This window comes from Ammodytes marinus (genome assembly GCF_949987685.1).
Source record: "Ammodytes marinus genome assembly, chromosome: 2".
NCBI lineage: Eukaryota > Metazoa > Chordata > Actinopteri > Uranoscopiformes > Ammodytidae > Ammodytes > Ammodytes marinus.
In genome coordinates this window covers 27,389,022-27,410,537 of record NC_137231.1, presented here as the reverse complement: position 1 = coordinate 27,410,537, position 21,516 = coordinate 27,389,022, and the positions used below count along the sequence as shown (strand labels likewise).

Here is a 21,516-nt window from a genome sequence, read left to right as displayed (position 1 = left end):
GTAAAACGGTCAAACAAACGGTGATAGGAGTGGGGGGGTTGTAAAAAATAGCAAAATCATCTGGATGAAGTTATGGAGAAAAAAAATCTGTGGGAATCCAGATCCTGAGTGAGATAAAGGAGCGAGCGACTTCTGACTGCTGGCATGGGAAAGCGTAAGTGGCTGTGTGGGCTTTTACATGATGACGCTGAGAGCTCTTTCCCCTGGAGGATAATGGTCTGAAACGTGGAGCGGCTGTGCTGAAGGGACGCAGAGATAGAGAGAGCAACACGTCTTTCTACGGAGACGCATCACAAGCCAGCGGTATAGGCTCCATCTCCCAACTCATCCCTCAGCTTGGCACAAAGAATGAATTTTTTTTTCAATGTGAGGGGCTCCGTTGTGAGGCAAGTGGCAGAGGAAAGAGCTGTTCCAGGTATGTTTTAACAGAAAAAAATTTAAATAAAATAAAAATACAACATGAAGCCTAATAAGAGATAGTGAATTTCTAGAAGTTTGCCAAGACTTTGCATGCACTGTGAAGGATGTTCGATATTGGGAAATGATGAGGAAAGGAATAAATACATCATTTGGGGAAAGATGTGGTCTAATTCCAATGCAGTCTTTTCTTTGGTAAATGTCTGCAGCCTACATGTCATTAAAGTAAGACATTAAGTGGCATGCACTTTATTATGTTTTACTGACTGGTATGTCAATGTAACAGTGGTTTATTTCATCATTCGCATGTATGTTTACTATAGAGCTGCACTTTCTACCTTTTACCAGCAGATGACTCTGACTTATGAGGACAAAGTGATGAACACCAGCATTGCACACCATGGCATTGCTTAGCCTACATAAATAAAAAAATAATAAAAAGAACTAGGCTATTCAGTATCTTTCAAACACAATGTCGTTACACAATCATCACGACGCAGAATTGCATTAGCCTCTTGTCTTTTGTAAGTAGGCTAAATGTTAGGTTTGCTGTCAGCATCAAAACGCAGCGTCCTCAGTCGACAGCGATTCCTTTCAAAGTTGCCCGGTAGATGGCGAGGCACCCGGTACCGTGGGTGTCTCCAGGTCTGGATATGAGCGCCCTGTCTGCTCCTGCTGCTCTGGCCCGCAGGGAGGAAAGGATGCTGATGCTGGCAGGAGTGCATAGAAACCACCAGGGACTACTACCCCACTACAGCGCGCTTAATAGGATGAGACAATGCTATAGAAGGCAGAAGACATAAACGGAGAAAGCCACGAGAAGCGGATACTTACAGTGATTTTAGACCATGGGGTGAGAGGCTGACAACACGGGATTGTTTCACGGGATTTCAAGCTTATTAGAAGAAGAAAGAAAGAAAGAAAGAAAAAAAGGCAAGTCAAAACATCAAAGTTTAATAATCCACGGCATTGGAATACAAATAACTGTTCATTCTCCTTCCGCAGAGCAATGTAGATCGCCAACACTGGCGAAACAAAGTTGTTGCTAAGCGACAATGAAGTCCATCCCCTTGTGGATGTCAGTGGATGCCTTTGTTTGGGCTCGCGCATTGATATATAAATTAACTGTCAGGTGTGCAATAAATTACTACGTTTCAAAGGCGTGTCAGCCAATCAGCGCTGAGGACCGGGACTACTTACTTTCATAAACCTAAACATCACAGGCACGCGAGCAAGCATACAGGCAGCTAATTTGTAGTTATTTTCGAATGTATCTTGTACAAAACTAGCCAACTGTTTGTCGCCAAGCTGATATACAGACTACAGTGTCTTTATAGGCTAATTTACCGAGATTCTCTTGCTAATTCCAATAGTCCCATAACCGCTGGAGTATACTCTGCACCCACCCCCTTCTGTGCCATTTCCCAATGATGACAGGGCTCTCGCTGAGGCGCCTTGAAGCGTCCTCTCTCACACAGGCTATGCTGCATTTACAGTGTATGGAGGTTATTATTTATTCTAAACCAAGCGTAGGCCTACATGTTTACGATGATGGGACTTCGGTCAGAATCGGAAACACAGCCTGCTAAACGAGGATAGCGAGAGGTCAACCCATGCAGCCTATTTTTTTCCTTCAGGATGCCTGACTTTCACTCCCAGTGACTGTGGCGTTCAATCTGTAAGTTCACTTGTGTAGCCTATACTGTCTATTACTGTATCTTTAGTCTAGACTCTAGGCCATGGCATTAGCTTACAGTTCAAGCTGCTAGAAGAAATTGCTCTTACTGACTTAATAATTTAATTTATAATAAACTTGTAATTGACCAACAGTTTTCCTTTTTGCAGTGTTGCAATAGCCTTTGCTCCTATAAAAATAATTATCATTATCATTAGCCAGCTTTGTTAAGTATCAAAGGCTTACTGGTGGAGTTATTGTTGTTTTTTTGAAGATGTTTTCATCAGCAATACAGAAAACACTCATGAGAATGTTTCATACAGACCAAGAGTGAATTGCCTAAAGCATGCAAGTAGTTTTTCAGACTTTGTGTTGCAACTTGCCACTAACAAACGTGTCTTCTAACATGATTACTGAGAGTGTCACGGCTGAACGTGTGTCCAAATGGCATTGTTTGTGTAATGTAAAGGACACTTACCACTGTCATGGGTTCATAAGGAAAGTCTTATTATCTGCATTGTAATCTTATCTACAGTTAAGTGCAACGTCTGCCTTGAGCCTTGTGGCGAAAGACCTTTTTATAAGACACTCTTTATTCAGTTTTTTTATTCCACTCTAGGCAGCCTTTATTTTTTTAGACCATTTTTATCTCTGCGCTGCATGCATTTCCTCGCTCCATTTGCATTCTCTTGATGAAGTGGAGCAACCGGGAGCAACTATTTTTCTTATTTTTTGTGATCACTTTGCCTCATCCATTATTGCGGCTGTAAAAAGATTGCCAACATCTGTATTCTAATATAGGACAAGGAGCATTTCACTCTCATGGAAGATCTTATTTTTAATCTTTAATCCCCTTCACTTTTCCCCTGAAGTAAAGGACTTCAAGGAGAATTTCTTCTTTATACTGTTGCACTCTTTTCCTTTCCTTTCCATTGCTCCACCATTTCACCCCACTTTCTTTCCCCTGGTGTATTTGAGGGTTTGTGCTTTCACTGTTGATCACTGAGAGCATGTCTCTGGGCGCTATTAGCCCATTCAAGGCTGCCCACACACTGTATGATGAGCACACAAATGCACAACAACCCTCTTTACCCACTTATTGTTCCCTCCTCTGTATTGATTTAAGAGGGAAATCATCAATGCAATCTCGACACACAACACACGGATAAATCATGTGATTGGACATGTAAAGCCATCTGTGAAATTGGCCAAACGTTGATTCACCCATGCAGAAACATGAACACAGGATGCCAATCATGTCCAGCCAGAAGGAATATACATATTGTGCATCTGTAGTAGGTGTTATAGAAAATGTCAGCGTCTTATTTCTGAAATAATATTTTTTACTTTCCCTGTGTTGCTCCATGGGCAAAAATGGGCTTAACACCATCTTGATAAGGGGATTTTTAATCTTCCCATGCCTGCAAACATTAAAACACTCTAGGGTGCCTTCTGTAAACACAAGATTTACTCACTCAACTCTAAGGCTATGTTCCACTTCCAATGACAGAATAAACACTATGAATAATAAATCGCCATCAATTGGGCATGTGTGAGACGGGGTGAACACATTAATATTAAACTGCACAGTTGCATACAGTGTGTCAGTGTAATCCCTCTTTAAAGGGAAGCGCATTTCAGAGGTCTTGCTCGACTCTGAGCGGAGTTAAGCTGCGAAACAGTTGCTGAATGTAATCATAAAGGAACCTCTTTAAAGAGGTAGCCTAAGCACATTTTTTAACTCCTTGTCTTTCTTCTCTCTCTCTCTATTTTCCCGTCTCTCTCCCTCTTGCCCTCCGTCACTCAAGTTCCCCCTCCTCAAGAGGCAGCCATGAGTCCTCCACGCCGATCATCGAGTTCCCATGGTGACAGGTAATTTCCTAAAACACTTAATTCCACTACTTTGTGACATTGTGGGAACATACACACACACGCACACACCACTCTGTTGCCAATTCTTTATGCACTAGACAAGCACTCACACTGTATGTTCAAGTATGTGTGTTGTATTTTAAAAATCTGTCTCTGCAGTAACTTATTCCTTAAGTGGCCAATTTGATGGTGGAAATGTTCTTTTCTGAATAATGTACGCGATTTGCATATGTTTATTTGATGTAGTTTAATGATACATGAGTTGTTATGCTAGAACATCAAATCATCTGCTTCAGTCTTTCAAGCATGGCTCAATTTGATCAGAAAATTGGGTCCATAGCATTTTTTTTAACAAATCAAATAATTTATGTTTAGTCTGTTTACACAGTATGTTTGACAATGTACATAGAACAGCTTCAGAGTTCGACTAGAAACTTCACTCAAATGTGTGTAGCACTCAGATGAACCCTGATGAAAACCTTAGCAATTGGTCTCAGTGAGTCATGCCAAGTTTGCAAGTAATTGCAGTATTATTGGAAATGATTTTAAACAAGGGCCTTATTTCAATTTTGTCACAGATGAATAGATTGAAATCTGGATACATATCCTCCCCTGTTTGATTGCAAACACTCTTTTGTTACTCATTACATAACCCGGACTGTATCCTCAAATTTCCTAGAACATCAAATCTCCTCCCCAGTAATGGACTTTCCATTAAATGCCTCATATTAACCGCATAGACAAGCATTCTCTGGCGCCGTGTTGTTGTTGCAAAAAATTTGATGAAATATAACCATTGTAATGAGACAGGCTCTCAGCAGAACAGTGCAAACGCTGGCATGTTGATGAGCGACTGTTGCTATCCTCCTATCCACGGCAGGTCCTCCATGGAGACCCTGCACAAGAACAACAGCAGCAACTCCGGCGTGATTCTGGACATCTCGGCTCTCAAGATGGCGGAGGTGGAAACGGAGGTGCCTCCTCTTCCACCTCGATATCGCTTCAGGGACTTGCTGCTGGGGGACCAGACATTTCAGAATGACGACAGGTAGCATGAAAAACATATTTCTTGTTTTTGTCCTACTGTATATGAGAGCCTACCAAGAGATATTCCTGTTGGGGCCCTTTGTTTGTGTTTGTGTGTGTGCAGTCATCTAATTTATGTTCAAATCTCCCTGGACACTTTTCAACAGCATATGCTATCCCACACGTTCCAGGAGTTCCTTTGTGCTGAGTGTTGCACTTTATATTTCTGTATCCGCTTTACTTCACTTCTACCTCACATACTGTTTTCCTACATTACCCATAATGACTATTTGTGGCATCCCCCTAGAGATGCAGCAGGGTTTTTGTCAAGCTGTTGTTTTGATGTGTAGGTGGATACAGCAACTGAAATAGAAACAGCGGATTGAGAGGCTTTGTACTGGAAAAACCAAGAGTCTTTTGGTCAGACCATGTGGCTGTGCTGCACTGTGGACTGTCTGGACTCCTGTATGGCGGCCTCTTCAATGATGAATTTGACCTTGTTTAATTGTCACAACAGGGCAATTTTGAAAATAAGTATTTGGATTGACACCAAAACTGATGCTGTGCTTGTCCAGTTATCCACGGAAATAAAATAAAACTCTATTGCTCACTATGTTTCTGTTTTAATTAGATAGAAGTTGTGTTAGTCGTCGATGCGATTAACAGTGTGTGAGATTGCCCGTCCCATTGCCCTTGACTGGTGATACAGTCACTAGAGCGCTGGAGTGTTGTGAAGTCTCCTAAGAGTTCAATTATTGCTTCGGTTGGAGAGGCAGACCAACAGATGCTGTTCGCTGCCCAATAGGGGAATAATTTAGCAGCGCATCAAGCACGGCTGAGTACTGCAGAGCTCTCCATGGTCCTGAAATGAAGCCATCTCACTACAGGCATCGGCAGTCACTTCAGTATTGGCTTGCAAAAGAGAAAATGCAGAGCACTGCTTCAGTTTTACCTGTTCTTTGTCACTAACTTCAAATCTGCAGTTAACATATGATTCAATACTCAAACTTTATCACACTGTCTACTCCTCCACTTCACTATGCCTGTCAAAGGATCTTCTTAAGCCTGCTGTCAGCTGTTGTGGTCCATTAATATCTTCAGCGCCTGTGGCCTGAGTGTGTTTTGCAAATCAGACACGGTTGATTTTATAATTATGGATGGCTGTTGCCTTTGAGAACAAGGTTAGCGAGCTTCTTTTTAAAGGAACCGTGCAAAGAGAAAGGCAAATTGATTGAATTGATATATTTAAGGCTTTTGTGTTTTGCAATTAGTTCCTTGATCTGTATGGATTGGACCGTGATTATCTTTTGTGAAATTTCACTCTTTCTCTCTCTTTCTTACGGTCTTTCCGCGTGCCCTGTCTCTCTCTCTCTGGGGCTCCCTGGAATACATTGCTGTCAGCATGGATTATATAAACACAAGGCCTTTTTTCTACACATAACATTCAGAGCAGCGGTGTACCATTTCCCCCCTACACATTGGTCTCTGTGCTTTCCCCAAGGGATGCTGTGATTTATCTGTATTGACAACGAATGCTTTATGGCTTTGTGTTTTTGTTTTGTTTAATCAATATGGTTTACATAAAAGATAAATGACTTACATTATAGATTATACTCTGGATTGATTACATGGAAACACAGTCCCATTAGGTTAATCTTTTAAGAGACTATCACATGCATGTGTCAGGTAGACCTTGAGATGCCAGAATTAATCAGGCAATTAGGCTGCTAGGCCGATATTGCCTGTGTAGTATTTCATGATTAGCATGTAAGAACATGTAAGTAGTTATGTATGTGTGTGCGCGTGTTTTATCCAACAATTCCCCTGTGAATTGTTTACCTGATCACTACTCTATTGTAAAGGGTAATTAGGGTTTGTTGCTGGGCTACCAACACAATGTATGGCTGTGGCTATTTGTATGTGCATGCTAAGTCTTATCACAGAACTGATTTCATTTATTTACGGATCCTGCCATCAAAAACACAATGCATTTGTTTTTGTTTTCAAAACGAATAAGGGCTATAAACTGCAGCTGCTAGCAAACACCTCTGCGCAATGAGTGTTATGAAAAAGGGAAACGCCATTATTTACAGCATCTTATACTGCGGCTCTGTAATTGCTATGTTTACCGGGCTCTCTTGAGTGGAAACGGAAGCAGACGACTGTGTCACTGGGCTTTGGAGACGCTCTATTTCTTGGTTGATGATCATTTGCATGCTCATTGATTATGATCTGATTATTTCCTATGCTGATGCGTGTAAAGTCTCAACCAGAGGAAGAGTATTATGTCGGTCATCAAAACACTAGGTAACCCATACTGACAGTGACATTTTTGTAAATGTATTTAAAAACAAATACTGATATCTGTCATTTACATAAGTACTTCAGACCCTTCACTCAGTTCTTTGTTAGAAGCCTCTTTGGCAGCAATTAAAGCTTCAAGTCTTCTTGGCTAGGCTGCAAGCTCTACAGTCAAGCAGTGGATTTTGAAAGTTGTTGCCATTCTTTCTGACAGATCCTGGCACTTGCAATGAGATTGGATAGGAAGCACCTTTTGAAGTCTCTCCACATACATGCTCTATGGGGTTTAAGTCTGGCTTTAGCTGGGCCGTTTGAGATTTGCCCCGAAGCCTCATTTGTGTCATGCTGAAAGTGAACTCAAGATTGGCCTTCTTCTAGCCCCTCTACCATAAAGGATTCCGGCGTTTTTTTCCCCATTTGAAGAGATATTCCAAAGGTTTTTACAGTATCCACTTGGTTCTATGTCATCTGTGGCTCTTCTTGTCCCGTTACTTTGTTTGCGTGGACGGCCGACTTAAGGAAGAGTTTTTATCCAGACTTCTTCCTTTTTTTAAATGAGGTTACAGTGATCCTATGAACACTGACAATATGAACATTTAAATGGCTTGCTAGCTATCCATGAACTGATCTGTCTTCCCACAATTTCATCGCAGAGGTCTACAGGGAGTTCCTTGGACTTTTTGGAAGTAGTGTGAATTGTGGGACATTTTCTTAGCTACACAGGAGTGTGTCTTGCTAAACATCTCCATTCAATTATATTTCCACAGGTGGTCAACTTCTAGACACATTTCTAGGATTATTAAAGCTAACAGGATGCACCTGACTACAATTTGGAGTGCCAACGCAAAGGATCAGAATACTTATGTAAATGAGGGCTTAGCGTGTTTAGCATACCATGTTTTCACTCTGTCGTAATGGGTTACTTAGTGTAGATGGATTGGCAGACAACTTTCATCCAATTTAAAATTGTACAACTAAATAAAGTTTGAGAAAAATAAAAGGGTGTGGATACTTTGTGAAGCCACTGTAACCATGTTTCATTGTAGTGATGTAATGTCCCCACATCTCAACAAAACTAGCACACACATTGTAGAATATTACGATGTCTTGTTCCTTTACAACAATGTCAAATATATTCAAGGGCAAATGCACGTTTCTCAATGTGTGCCACCGCTGACAGTATAAAGGGAATAAGGCCTTCTGTGTTGATAGATTAGGTGTGTCCTTGTATTTCCGTTCATCTCTTGGTGTCTGTGTGGATGTGGATGTGGGCGTGCAGTGTGGAAGTGGGGGAAGGGGGGGGGGGGGCTGTCCTTATCTTTTGGTTTGGGTGTCAGAGAGCCCTAATGACTGCTTGGCTGTGTGGGTGCTGAAGAGGAGCAATCACTCTGAAGTTATCATTGTGACAGGCCAATGGTCTGTGTGTGTGAGGACCTTCGCTGCAGATGTTTGTGTATGTGCTCAGACAGAGTGTGTACAGACCGTGTGTGCGCTCCTGTGAGTGTCTCATTATACATCCTGAGTGTTTTTACGTGGGTTTATTTCTCTGTCTGTCAGCCAGCTGAGCGGCGCCAGCCACAGTCTGCGTCGGAAATAAAAAACAACAAGCCACCAAACACTTTTATGTATATTGACAAGGTTGAAAACAGAGAGCACAGCTGGGAGGAAATTGGTTCCATCCATCTTTCCTCTGTGTCTAATCTTGTCAGGGTTTTTCCCTCATACAATCAAGGCAGGAGGCTGATTGGAATAATAAAGACAGCGTGAGCAGCAGTATTAGGTAACTAAATTATCTCTTAAAGCCTTTGGAAACCTGGTCCTTAATAGTAAAAATCTATATATGATATTAAAGTTAGGTGTTTCAATTAGCTTTTACGAAAATAAATGTTCTTAAATATTATAAAACACAATTTAAGAATGCATATTTTTCACTGTCTACAGTTTGACAGGACTGTGTGGGTGTGGCCGTATCAAACGGTCTCCATTGACACATCCCGGTAGAGAACTGTCATAATTGGTATAAGATTAGTATTGTGCAATAATAAATTAAGCATAGCCGGCCTCAACTGAACCGAATTTCTGTGAAATGTATCGGGCTTACATGACAATATATTTCATTTGGATATATAAATATGCCTAACTATTTTCAGATGCTTAATAATATCATGCAACTAACCTCTCAAATGACATAGTTAGCAGGCTTGTGTGGGTTTGCGTTGACAGGGTCTTTAGCACCACTTGTACCTCTAACGGTGGCAATTGGAACGGAAGAACTAATGCATGTTCTGCTGTCGAGCAACAGCTAGTCTCAGAAATGAATCACTCACTCATATTAATGTGAACATCTCCATTATTACAGCCTTACAGTGGCCTTTATCTTGGGAATCATCTATTTCTGAGTTGACAGAACCCACTCAAAGTGGAATGAAAGCGTCCTGACACAATTATTGTACACTGATACTAACAGCAGCTGTTTTTTTGCACTAATCCTCCATCAGAATCGACCGCTGGGATTTGATTCCTGCAGGATTTCCATCTGAGCGAGTTTAGTAGACTGATAATAAGAGATAGCAATAAAATAAGATCAAGAGGGAGATGGGGAGCAACAGCAGTAGCAACATGAAAACACTGGAAGCGAGAGAGCTACATAGATAAGAGAACAGAGGCACAAGGGAAGGATCATTTGTTCCAATAAGTCACAGAGGAAGCCCTCAGGCTGTGTTCACTCTGCAGGTTCAATTCTAAATTCCTGCTCATTATAAGGTGGCAATTCAGTGTCAAAAAGCTGCATGTATACAGTTGTTTTTGTTGCAACAACTAAAGATAGTGCATATTATATCTTTATATGATTTCTTATAGGGCTGGTTGAACATAAGTTGCAATTTGTTTATGAAATTCCTCTACAAATATGTGTTGCTGTAGGTTGCATCAAATACATACATTTTAAGGACATAATCTTGTAGGCGGTAGTCTGAAATATGCACTTGATGCACATATTATTTTGTGCCAAAAGTCTGAAGCTGAAACTGTATGTCCCAGGCCAAAATGTAATGTGTAGCTGGTTAGCCCTAGATTTACGAGCACAATAATGAAACATCTGAGATTGGTGTCATACTGTTCTAATGTACCCCTGTTTATGTTGTTTGCTCATAGACTTTCTCTACTTTCCTTACCATTACACTTTTTAATGTTTCCAGGGAAGGCATTTAGGATAAGGGACTAACCAATGTCTTCTGCAAATGGAGTAATATCTCAGGTCACATTGGCTGGTGTGTCTTCATTGCAAAATGAATTAAATCCAATTCAAAAAATGACTGAGCATAGGGGTTCTATGTTATCTCTAACCCTGCACAAACTAATGTAGTTGGTTAATTATCATTTACTCCTTTCCTTTTCCTTAAGAACGACTATATGTCGTATGCAACTGATAGCTAGCCAGGACTGCTAATTATGGTTGCTTAGCTTTGATGGGTTGCATGGAGGATCTATCTGTACCAAATTTCCATGTAGTTAAAGCTTGTAGTAATAACACCAACCATCTCACTTTAGGGGAGAAAAACCACTTGGACACTATGAGACATTTTTCATTTCAAGCTGTGACCTTTTACTTCCCCCCCATGTCCTTTCACCTAAAGATCTGACGAGCTCGAATGGTGTTGTAGATGGTGACATGGCGCACGATTCCACTAGGCAACAGGAGCTTGCAATCTACAGTAGACCATAGGTGCCATTAGTCACCGGCCGCCATCAGCACATAGTGGATGGGCAACAAATGATAGGGCCGCTACTCGTGTCTCTGAGAGGGCTGTCGGTTTAAGGGCTATTGTTATGTGCACAAGGAAGCAGGGGCCCCGGACATGTTTTCTACCTGCTGTGTAATCTGTCACGTCCCATGGGGGCCAGTTTTTCTCTATGGATTTGTGCAGCCAGTGAGCGAGAACTGAAATGTGGAACAAGTTTAAGGGGGGAAAATGAGAGAGAGAGATGAGGCATTGCATCCCATGAAAAAGCTCAATTTGGACAGGGCTCCGTTCCAGCAATTTCCGCTGAGATTTATTTCCCCTTTACACAGCAGAGGTATTAGTGAAAGTGGCACAGCTTGTCCTAAGCTGAAAAGAATGACCACGTAGCCTCTCCTAAGCGCTTTTATTGGTCTGCAATATGAAATAATTTTGCAACATTACAGTGCACAGTCTCGGAGGGAAAGCCCAGGTACAGACAATTAAAATTGGGCTTCAGGGAGAGAATGATGTGGTTGCTAAGAGAGAAATAAGATTTCTTTCACCCTTAAGAATTGTATTTCTCTTCTGTGCCATTGCATCTTTGTGCCTGGAAGTCTCTGGTTGCGTTTGCCGTTTAGCCCCCGTGCTGCGTCCTGCCAATTTAATTAGCATCGGTGGAATTGTCAGGAGAGATGATGATGGAGGCATTTGAATGAGGTTGTCGGCGTTAGGGGGTTTCAGCAATGTGGGTGAGTGTGAGATGTTTAGCGTCACATAGGGGATTATTCAAGAATCACAGAATACAGTTTCCACAGATCTACGATATGGCTTAACTCATGAGCCCGTATGTGAATTGTAAAAGATTCACATATTCAAATTTTTTCACACTGATTACAATCTGCTTAAATGCCAAGTAATTATCTCTCACTCTCGTCGTGAAAAGCTGTGCGATGATTTGATATGTGGTGCTGTAATGATTTGCCTGTTTAATTTTTTACCCAGCCTCAGATAATCAGTAAAAACAATGTTTCATAATCAGTATAGAAGCTGTGGTTCACTGATTATGGATTCACAGCATTATTTAAGTGAGAGCCCAGTGGCAGCCTTTTCAAATTACACAGCTGACTACACTGCCAGTCAAGTGATGTTTTTCTGTGTTTTTTTTTTGTTTTTGTGTTTTTTACACGTACAGCCTGTCTACTTTCACTGTCCAGCAGCAACCATCTGTCTTATCATCACATACATTTATTGTCATTTGTGCTTTCAGTATAATATATGCTATAAAAAAACACATAATTTGTGTAATTTCTACTGTAAATGATGTGTTTATATGCCTTTTTGTATACTTTATATCATGACATAATATTTTGTTTTCCTTGTCCTTAATTGTATTACTTACTTACTTACTTACTAACAGCTCACCCTGCGGTATTAGTTGAATGAAAAGATGTATGGAAAGTATATTTTCACCTAACAACTTTGCTTACTTTACTTTTATTTCTTAAACTTTTCTTGTGTGTCAATATTTTTGTGCCCCAAAGATAAAAAAACTAAAATAAAAAATCCATGGCCCTGAATCTGGACCTCTAATAATGTAACACTGACATTCATTGGTCTGATAGAGCTTCTTGTCAAAACAAGACTGTAAATCAAGTGGTAAATTGTCAATGATAAATGTGTTGGCATAAACCGTTGAATTAGGTCCGGGTGACTGTGGGCATTCCTGATGTAGGAAAGAAAAATTCATCTTAACTTTTTGAGGGAGATACTGAGAAAGCAGGTCATTATTCAAACTGTTCAGGTACAAGGATCAATGCTGTGTGGACTGGAATGTTGAGTTATTACTGAAGAAGATGTGATACTGTCCAATCCAACTATTAAATTATGCAGCTGTTCAACTGAAAACACTACATTTCTATGTACTTGAGCTGGCAAAGGAAAGCTTGATTTTTTTTTTCTCCTATTTTTATGCAAATTAGAACAACACCACCACTTCTTATTGGCGCAGCATTATGCTGGGAGCAGTTGTTTTATTCATAGAATGGTTGAACATGGCCTGCTTTTTCTGTTATGTGGCCTGATAAAAGTGCCTGCATATTTTCAGATAATTTTCAAAGGGAAATGGTCGTAGAATCTCAAAACCTCTATAAAGGACTTTGTTTTGAGCCATGGTTAATGCTGCGCATGTTCCTGCACAAGCTGAAGTAGTATATCTTGGCGCTTTAAGCAGGGACTTTGTCTGTTTTCAGGGAACATAAAAAAGATATAAATATATTATGTGGTCCCACAGAGAATTTGATGGCATTTCTTGTTATTTTGGACCAAAAATCACTTTACACAAGGGAACATGCTCCCAGAGAGCTTCAATTCAGAAGAAAGAAAAAGCTTATAACCAGTAAATGTGCAATTGAACCTCTTTGCACAAAACAGCCTTTCGGCAAAACGGCAGGTCGGCTCACACAAAGCAGTGCTGTGTGTGTGTGTGTGTGTGTGTGTGTGTGTGTGTGTGTGTGTGTGTGTGTGTGTGTGTGTGTGTGTGTGTGTGTGTGTGTGTGTGTGTGTGTGTGTGTGTGTGTGTGTGTGTGTGTGTGTGTGTGTGTGTGTGTGTGTGTGTGTGTGTGTGTGTGTGTGTGTGTGTGTGTGTGTGTGTGTGTGTGTGTGTGTGTGTGTGTGTGTGGTGCTCAAGTGCATGTGGTTGTACATTGCTTTGTGTGAGCCTGCCAGTGGCTATGGCTAGACCTGTTCTTCCTCCTATCTGGCTATGCTGTGTGCAGACAGACAGCTCGCCCACAGCAGCGCCAGCTCACTGCTCTAATGTGTTTTGACAGAGGAAGCGTTGTGTCACAGCTCTCTGCGCCCATCTGTAGCATGAAGCTGAGGCATCCCCGATCATTACGGAGCTAAAGACAGGGGCCTGATGGCTCACCAGGACTCTTAATGAATCATGTCTTTTTATCAGGCACAGATTAAAGGAAATATTTTAATTTCCTGTGAAGTTCTCTATGCAAATTCCCTTAATGATAAATGTACGTAAATCTTTTTCCCTCCTTATTATTTAATGAATTTTTTTGCCCGACAATAGCCGTGTACCATCCACTACATTTCTTTCTGCAATTATAAGATTTTAAATGTGACAGCGGTGGCACTTTGACACAGCGTGGGGGTTGCATTCATCAGCTCTGTCCCCAGATTTCAGTTTCCATTCTTTTTCTCCTGCTTTCATTTTTTCCCCTATATATCTCAGTAGATAGAAGTAACTGATCTGGCAGAATCTGGAATCCGTCCAATTTTAAGTTGCCAAGCATTTCAGAGAGGGGAATGCTTCACCAGCTATACCCAGCCAGTCCTCAGCTAATGGGCTTCACTGTAGCTCTCCCCTCTGGGTTTTCTATCCCCTGCGTTTTGCTGCCCCCTCAAAATCCAGCCTCAACCTCAAATGATGTATGTAAATTCAGTATGCAGTGTTGAATCTGAAGCCATTCAGGTGGCAAATCATGCTGCTATTGTTTCAGAGCTCTGGCTACATTATAAATAAACTGCATTTTGAAAGCTCATGCCTGTCAATAGGATCATAATAGTGAAGTGTAGAATGATGATGATGAGAAAAATAATAATATAAAATATTCATATTAAACTGCATATGGCTACTTTATTCTGAATTAGTATCTGACACAAAGGACTACAAGCTGGCAACTAAAAACTGTGCAGGCTTCAATAGGTGTGCATTTGAATCATGTTTAAAATGTGAAAATCATGTGAATCTTTAATTCAGTCTTTTTTTTGTAATTGAAAAATGGATAGATAGAGAGAATCACCAGTGCTTCTGGTTTGGGGTTTTCTGATCACATTTTTTGCTTCATTGGAGCATAATTAGTTTCTCCGTCCGGGGATGCAGCTTCCTACAGCTAATGTGATGTACCTGGAGCATTAAGCAAAAAGGTTGAGCAGCTTGTTCAAGGACGATGCATCATTACAACCTCACTGTAGATAAAAACCCAGGGCCGAACCTCCCATCTGTGTCGTTATATGTACAGTACATTAATTCGACACTAGATGATGCTTGTTTCTGTTAAACCTGTGTGTTTTTCGCCCTGCTGCTGTAATGTATTCATGTTATAATTTGCACAAGCTGCAGTTCTCTACTTTGCCACTAAGTGTCCCTGTGCTCTTATCTGTGCCTCTACACCAGTTCCTGCTAATGGTGAACCTCTGTTATTATCTTTCTCCCTCAAATGCCTCCAAGTTTTCTCCTTTTCATTTATAGATGCACTTGACCGGAACCAATTCAAATACCCACAAGTAATAACAGTACAGGCACATTACTCGAGTGCAGATCATTAAATAAAACCTATAGAGTTTTCTGTCTGTTTTCTTGACCGGGGTTAAGTTTCTTGCTCAAATTTGCGTCAATTTATATGAATTGTTAAGGACTGTTTTGTGTGTTCTCTCACCTTCCCAAATTTCCCTACAGGCGGGCGTTAACTAGCTTCCCTTCAAATGTCCACCTCTCATATCCCAAGGCTACTATAAAAAGATAATTGAATGTGTTTCCTGAAGGCTGAACGGAAAATGCAGAGTGCCATGAATGTGGATTGTATTATGAGTTCCCTTAACTCATAATACAATCCTAACTTAATTACTAATGGGAGCACAGCTCATGTGGCTGCTCTGGCTTCATAATAGAAACATCAACTGTATTCTATAAAACACATGATGGTCAACAGGCCTGTGGATCATGATCAATACCAGGAGATAAGACATATGACCTTTACAAAAAGCTGCTATGAATTTATGCCTGGCCCAAAATGATATAAGCTGGCAATTTGTACCAAAACTGAAAATGTGTAAGTTCAACAACAGTATCATCTATGCATTGTATTGTAGACCTGGTCTGCTGCACAACAAGCTTCTTAGCCGATAATGTTAAAATCACCTGCAAAGCTTCTGAAAAAGACAAAACCCTCACCCATCCCACAGGCACAATGGCATCTTAGTTACCTCTGTCATCTCAAACTGGAGAGGTATTGTTGACCGGGCTAATTGATGTGACGTGGTGGTGCAGAGGTAGCAACTAAGCATGCACTTTAATGTTCAGAGTGTCTAAGTGCCCTTGTAATGATCTTGGTTCAAACCTTTCACCTGTTGGCTTATGGTGTATAGGACGTCCCCACTTGCCATTGGGTCATTAGGGACATTTGAGCTGCACAGGTGCCACTCTAGTGAGACCTTAGGGACAAAACATAAGCCTTTTGGCAACATATGGCACACAAACCCCTCACTTTTTTTTCCATCTGAATAGTTCTAGATAATCCATCTGATAATTCTAGATATGGGTGTGGATTTCCAGGCTACATCAGAGGGGCATTTGAGCAACAAGTTGGGTCCTTATTCAGTTGAAACCCATTCATGTTCAATCCAATATCTGTGGGCTGTCAGATTTAACTGTACCTGTATGTTTCAATGTGTATCCTTGTTTTTATTTATTCTCCTGCATATTTTCAATTTTGCTGCTCAATAAGTTTAACTGTAATGGATCTACCATTTGGCCTATTGTTAATTTCTATTTATTTTCATCAGTGTGACTTAAAAACAACACGTGAAGGTGAGGTGCAGCAATATTAGGTTGTGTCTTATGTAGGTTGTACTCTGTGTCACGTGTATGTGTCAATGCAAACCGGTTTGAACATACCATGTTGTTTGTATAGGGCCACCTGCTCATTTGTAGTAATCTAATTAGTCTGGTGACTCCTGTGTGTGTGGGCAAAACGACAAATTGATTAATAGCCTACTTACACCATGAGGATGGCTTTAATGTCATTTTCCAATTTCTATTGAGAACCATTTAAATTATGAATAATATAAATGTGATTTAATGAAAATAGTTTAATTGGAAGAAAGAAAAACATCGATTTCTTCAGAAAAGGAAGATCGGGCGATGCAGTTGATTGAATGGCAGTGTTGAACTGATCCCAAGGAATCATGGATCAATAATCTACATTTAAAACATCCCCGGTTATGTAATGCGTTGGGTATAGCCCGTTGGGGTTGGCCGAGCGGTTGACGTTACAACGTGACGACGTCTCGATAGACCTCGCATCATCTCCACCAGGAATGGAGGAGCGCTCGATAACCTGCAGACCAGCTGATGCTCGCCTCAGTGTGAGTGAGAAGCCTTTGATGCAGCAGGCAGGGAGACGCGCTCTCTCCACCTTCGTGCAGCACCAGTGAGACTATAGACGGGGGATGCGGTTTTCCGGCGCCGCTGAGTGAGTGAGCCTGCCCGTTCTGTTCTCACAGCAGGAGGAAATAAACATATTGGTCGCTCTCTGCTGGAGGTATAGCAGCTCACCCGGTAGGCTGACAGCCATGGCGGGCGCAAAGCTGACGCCCTCGCCCTCCGAGGAGATCGACCCGGACGTCAAGACCGAGGTGCAGAAAACCCCGGAGCCCACCTGGGTCCACCCTCTCCGGAGCATGGGCTCCTTTGGGAGCGATGCCGGCCAAAGGTAGCTGTTGCAGATCCGCGCGCCAAAGCCCGCATGCTTCTGAATGCAAGTCGCTTGCACTGCACACACATGCAGCATCCACGAAATAACATGATGCCGCGAGCGCATGGTGCACACAGTGACAGTCTAATAACTTAGCTCGTTATCAGCCTTAGGCAAAAGTTGCGCCTTTATCAATATGCCATTACCATGATGAAATCCATTCACCCGTAAATTGTTTCATTATCGTTAAGCACCAGGTGATATCTTGGGCTACAGTGAGCCTCTTTATGAGACATTTTGCAAAGACCTCATGACAGATTCCTGAACGTTTGCAAAGGCTTCTACCGTCAATTGCTCTTCTATAAGCATCACTATAGGATTCAGTTACTGCTGGCTGCAGTGATTGATTACATAATTCAGTGGATGCTGCATTCCCATTACAATTGTATGATTCATGGTTACAGTATGGAAGGTGGTTAATTACACCGTTGCATTAAAAGCAGAAGTTATTTCGGATATTATAGAACCCAATGTATAGATGAAATATTAATGCAAACCATGGGGGAATCATATTGACATGCTTCGTCATTGATAAAAAAGACTACATGTTATATTTCAGCACCAGTCAATTGACTGTGCATGCAGACCTCCACCGTCAGGACACTCTCCTAGCATTTGGTTGACAAATTAGATTGTGGTTGGTGTGAGATGGGCTGAATCCATAATGACTGAGGGAGACTAAATGTCTTTTTTTTCCCCCTTCTGACAGACAAAATAACTTGAAACCTGCAGAGATGCTACCATTAGCGCTCACATTGGCACTCTCAACCAAAGGGTTATGTGAGGTTGTTTTGGCCCAAAACAAAAAAGCGTGTGCTTGTTTGGCATTGGTTCAGACAGCACTGCACAGCCAGTATGCTGGTGGCGCAGTGCTCTCTGTCTTTACAGCAAATATTTTTGTTGTCAATACCCATGTGAGGGCAGTGACATTTTACAAGAACCTCATCAACTGAAACATGGAACATTTGCTGTAGCATTTATTCTGCAATGTCATTTTTTTTCATTTGATAATAAAAGCAATAACAGTGGCATAATTATGCTATTCCTTTCACAGTGGGTGTTTGGTGTTTTGTCCTCCCAGCGATACCTATTACGCTCTAGGCTCTACTCTATTTTAATATTCATACAATCGGGATACCCCTCCTTCACTAAACAACATTAATATCCCAATGCCCATTGAGAAATAAGTAAATAAGCCATCCAATCATCCAGTGAGCAGAATACATACACCTCCACAAAGCCTTTTCCCCTGGGGTTAAAATGTCTCCGGCTTAGCTGATATATTTTGGACGACAGACCTGGAAGGATGTCACAATGTGTTACAGAGTTGGCAGTGTTTTCCCATACTAAGAGAATGAAATTGGACTGGCTTTTAAAGATGGGTCAGGAATACTTATGGGTTATTATGACAAGACTGATTCATTTTTCTTTTCTTTCAGTGAATACATTGTGGAGGTTTTTAATGGTCCTGCCTGAAATAAATATTTTGTTGGCCAATAGATGACAATTTTGCAATTGCAATAGTGTGAGCAAAGTTTCACTAAATTTTCAACCATCTATTCCATCTTCAATAGCACCTTAGAGTGGGCAAAGTGTGGCACTCCAAATGTTGTCCGTCCTTGTAACCTTTTTCGATGTTTTATGATGATCATAACTTTGAAATTACAGCATATAGCTCCGAGCCTTCGGCCCTGTGCTTTCATAATACTACTAACAAGAACCGCAAACACTGTTAGACGGCTAAGGAGGCCTAAAGTGATGATAAGTAGCCTACAGTGAAGACAATATTGATTGCCTCTCCTTGATTACTTGATTTTAATGTTTGTCAACACTAAAGAGGAATAGGTTTCAGCCAACAGAAACCTGACTGCTCCGTCATCTAAAGCTATTTTTCGCTATGAACTATTAGTGGGATGTATAGATTGATGTGTGGAACATATGGGGAGCATAATAATAGAGCAGAAAAAAATGCACATTATTACCATTAATTTCAATGGATGTGGTGATGGCAAAGAGGTTTAAAGGTTGATATCTGTGAAGGTACCGCTGGTCTTCAATGCTATCAGGAACTCAGACATTATGAAAACAGTGTATAGGGATGATACATTAATGCACCAGATGAAAACAATGAAGCTGGCAAACAGCAGTGACATATAGCTGCGGCTGCAATGATGTCATTTAAAAAAACAAGCAATAATGAGCATGCACTTTGATAAGTGCAATGATGAATTATATGGAAGTGAGGGAGCTTGTTGAGTTGCTGGTGTACTATAGGTGCTTTTGGCGGTGATTGCAGAGCCATTAGAGCGATCAAAAGATGTAAGAAGAACAGATGGGCTGCCAATCAGCTTTGAGAAGTTGAGCAATATTGATTGTGGCTAAATTGCAATGCCAGACTGTTTGTTTGTATAGGCATCCAATACACAATAACTGGAAATGGCTGAAGCCGTGAAATATAATGCATCTGCTGGCCAGCTGCCCTTGGAAACCGCATATGAACCACTGTCAATCATTCATTGTGGTTAAGTTCTTATACCTTAAAGGAATGCATAAATGCTTGGCTTGGATAGTTCTGCTGTCACATTACTTTGCACTTCCAAAAATGCTAAAATGGACAAATGGATTACTTTATTTCTAAAGTCCAAACCCCCACCCTTTATGTCCCTGGATGTCCCCTGCAGACTTCAGAGGGTGTAGTCAGGAATCAAAAGGTTGTGAAATGTGATCAGCCCTAGGATTCGTGTCCAGCTGGTTCAGAAAGAAAGGCTGTGGAGACAGAAGTGACACAATCAATAGCCTCGGCTCACAGTACACCAAATCCTATTTACAAATGTATTTATTTCTGCATTTCTTACAGCGCCTGGGAATCCCTTTAATGAGTGTATAAGAGACTGTCTATACAGTATTGACATCTAAATGAAGAGACTTAATGAGACTTGGATGCTCAAGAAGAAAAGAGTCACCAAACACTGGATGTGGTCAAAACGGGGATTCCCACATATTCTATATTGACATAATCCAACTGCACCACCACATTGCCTCCGTGACAAAAATGGAAAATGGTCATTTGCTTTGGCATGTTGGTGTGAGATATATTTTGATTTTACAGCCCAGTAGGGAATGTAAACTGTACTTTCCTTAAGGCTTCACCAGTATATTTACACAGCATGATTTGAGTGTGTTTTGCTGGATATAGGCCAACAGAGTAGCCAGTTCAGTGAAAAAGTAGCAGCTGATTGACTGATCTGCAGCATACACTTCATACCTGTTCCTGGCATTTCAGAAACACTGACTGTAGAGTTAACACTTTGCACTTCAGCTTTTCATGAAGTTGCAATAGTTGATGCTTATTCAGTGTTTTTATTGTAAAGTCCTTTTTAGTCAGCAACTCCTCAAACATCAAAGCTACACAGCAGACTTTTATATGCATGTTGTTGTCACTGATATTGATGCCTTGACAGGTTGCTGAATTCAGCCACTCGTGTTGGTCTTTTTTTGGGTTTTTGCATTTCCTTCAATCGACAGTTAAAAGGATTAAGAAAATCTAGGACACAGAGGGAAATACCATGCGACAAAGTCCTTATGAAGGATACGCAGCAAAGCTTTAACGGATACATGATAGTGTGTGTGCTTTAGCCGATTATAGTACATCAAGCAGAAGAATGGATTAGTGTGGGGGTGTTCTGAAGGATTGAGGACAGTCTAGATTAAAAATGTCCATATTTAAAAGGCATTTATTGTCAGCACAGGATGCCAATTATTGGTAACTATAATCTATTTTGGTGAATTTCTGGATATTAAAAAAATATAGCCTTGACTCAATTTAAAGGTGAATACATTTCTACATTAAAGCAAACTTTTTTCTAATTTAGGTTCCTTTTTGCTACGCCACTGCATACTCCTTGAGGCAGTTATTCTCTTCAGTATATATTTCATATTTTATACAAAATCATTT

The 21,516-nt window shown here is 40.9% G+C and overlaps 1 protein-coding gene across 1 annotated transcript in view; it reads left to right on the top strand.

Moving 5' to 3' along the window:
• The first annotated feature begins 96 nt into the window (after positions 1–96).
• The window catches only part of kcnt1b (potassium sodium-activated channel subfamily T member 1b), a 61,383-nt gene continuing 39,963 nt past the window's right edge, over positions 97–21,516 (top strand). Inside the window, exons 1-3 of the mRNA XM_080048097.1 lie at positions 97–415; positions 3,901–3,964; positions 4,845–5,012. Of these exons, the coding sequence (XP_079904223.1) occupies positions 349–415; positions 3,901–3,964; positions 4,845–5,012 (299 nt within the window). The 5' untranslated portion in view covers positions 97–348. The remainder of the gene's footprint in view (positions 416–3,900; positions 3,965–4,844; positions 5,013–21,516) is intronic.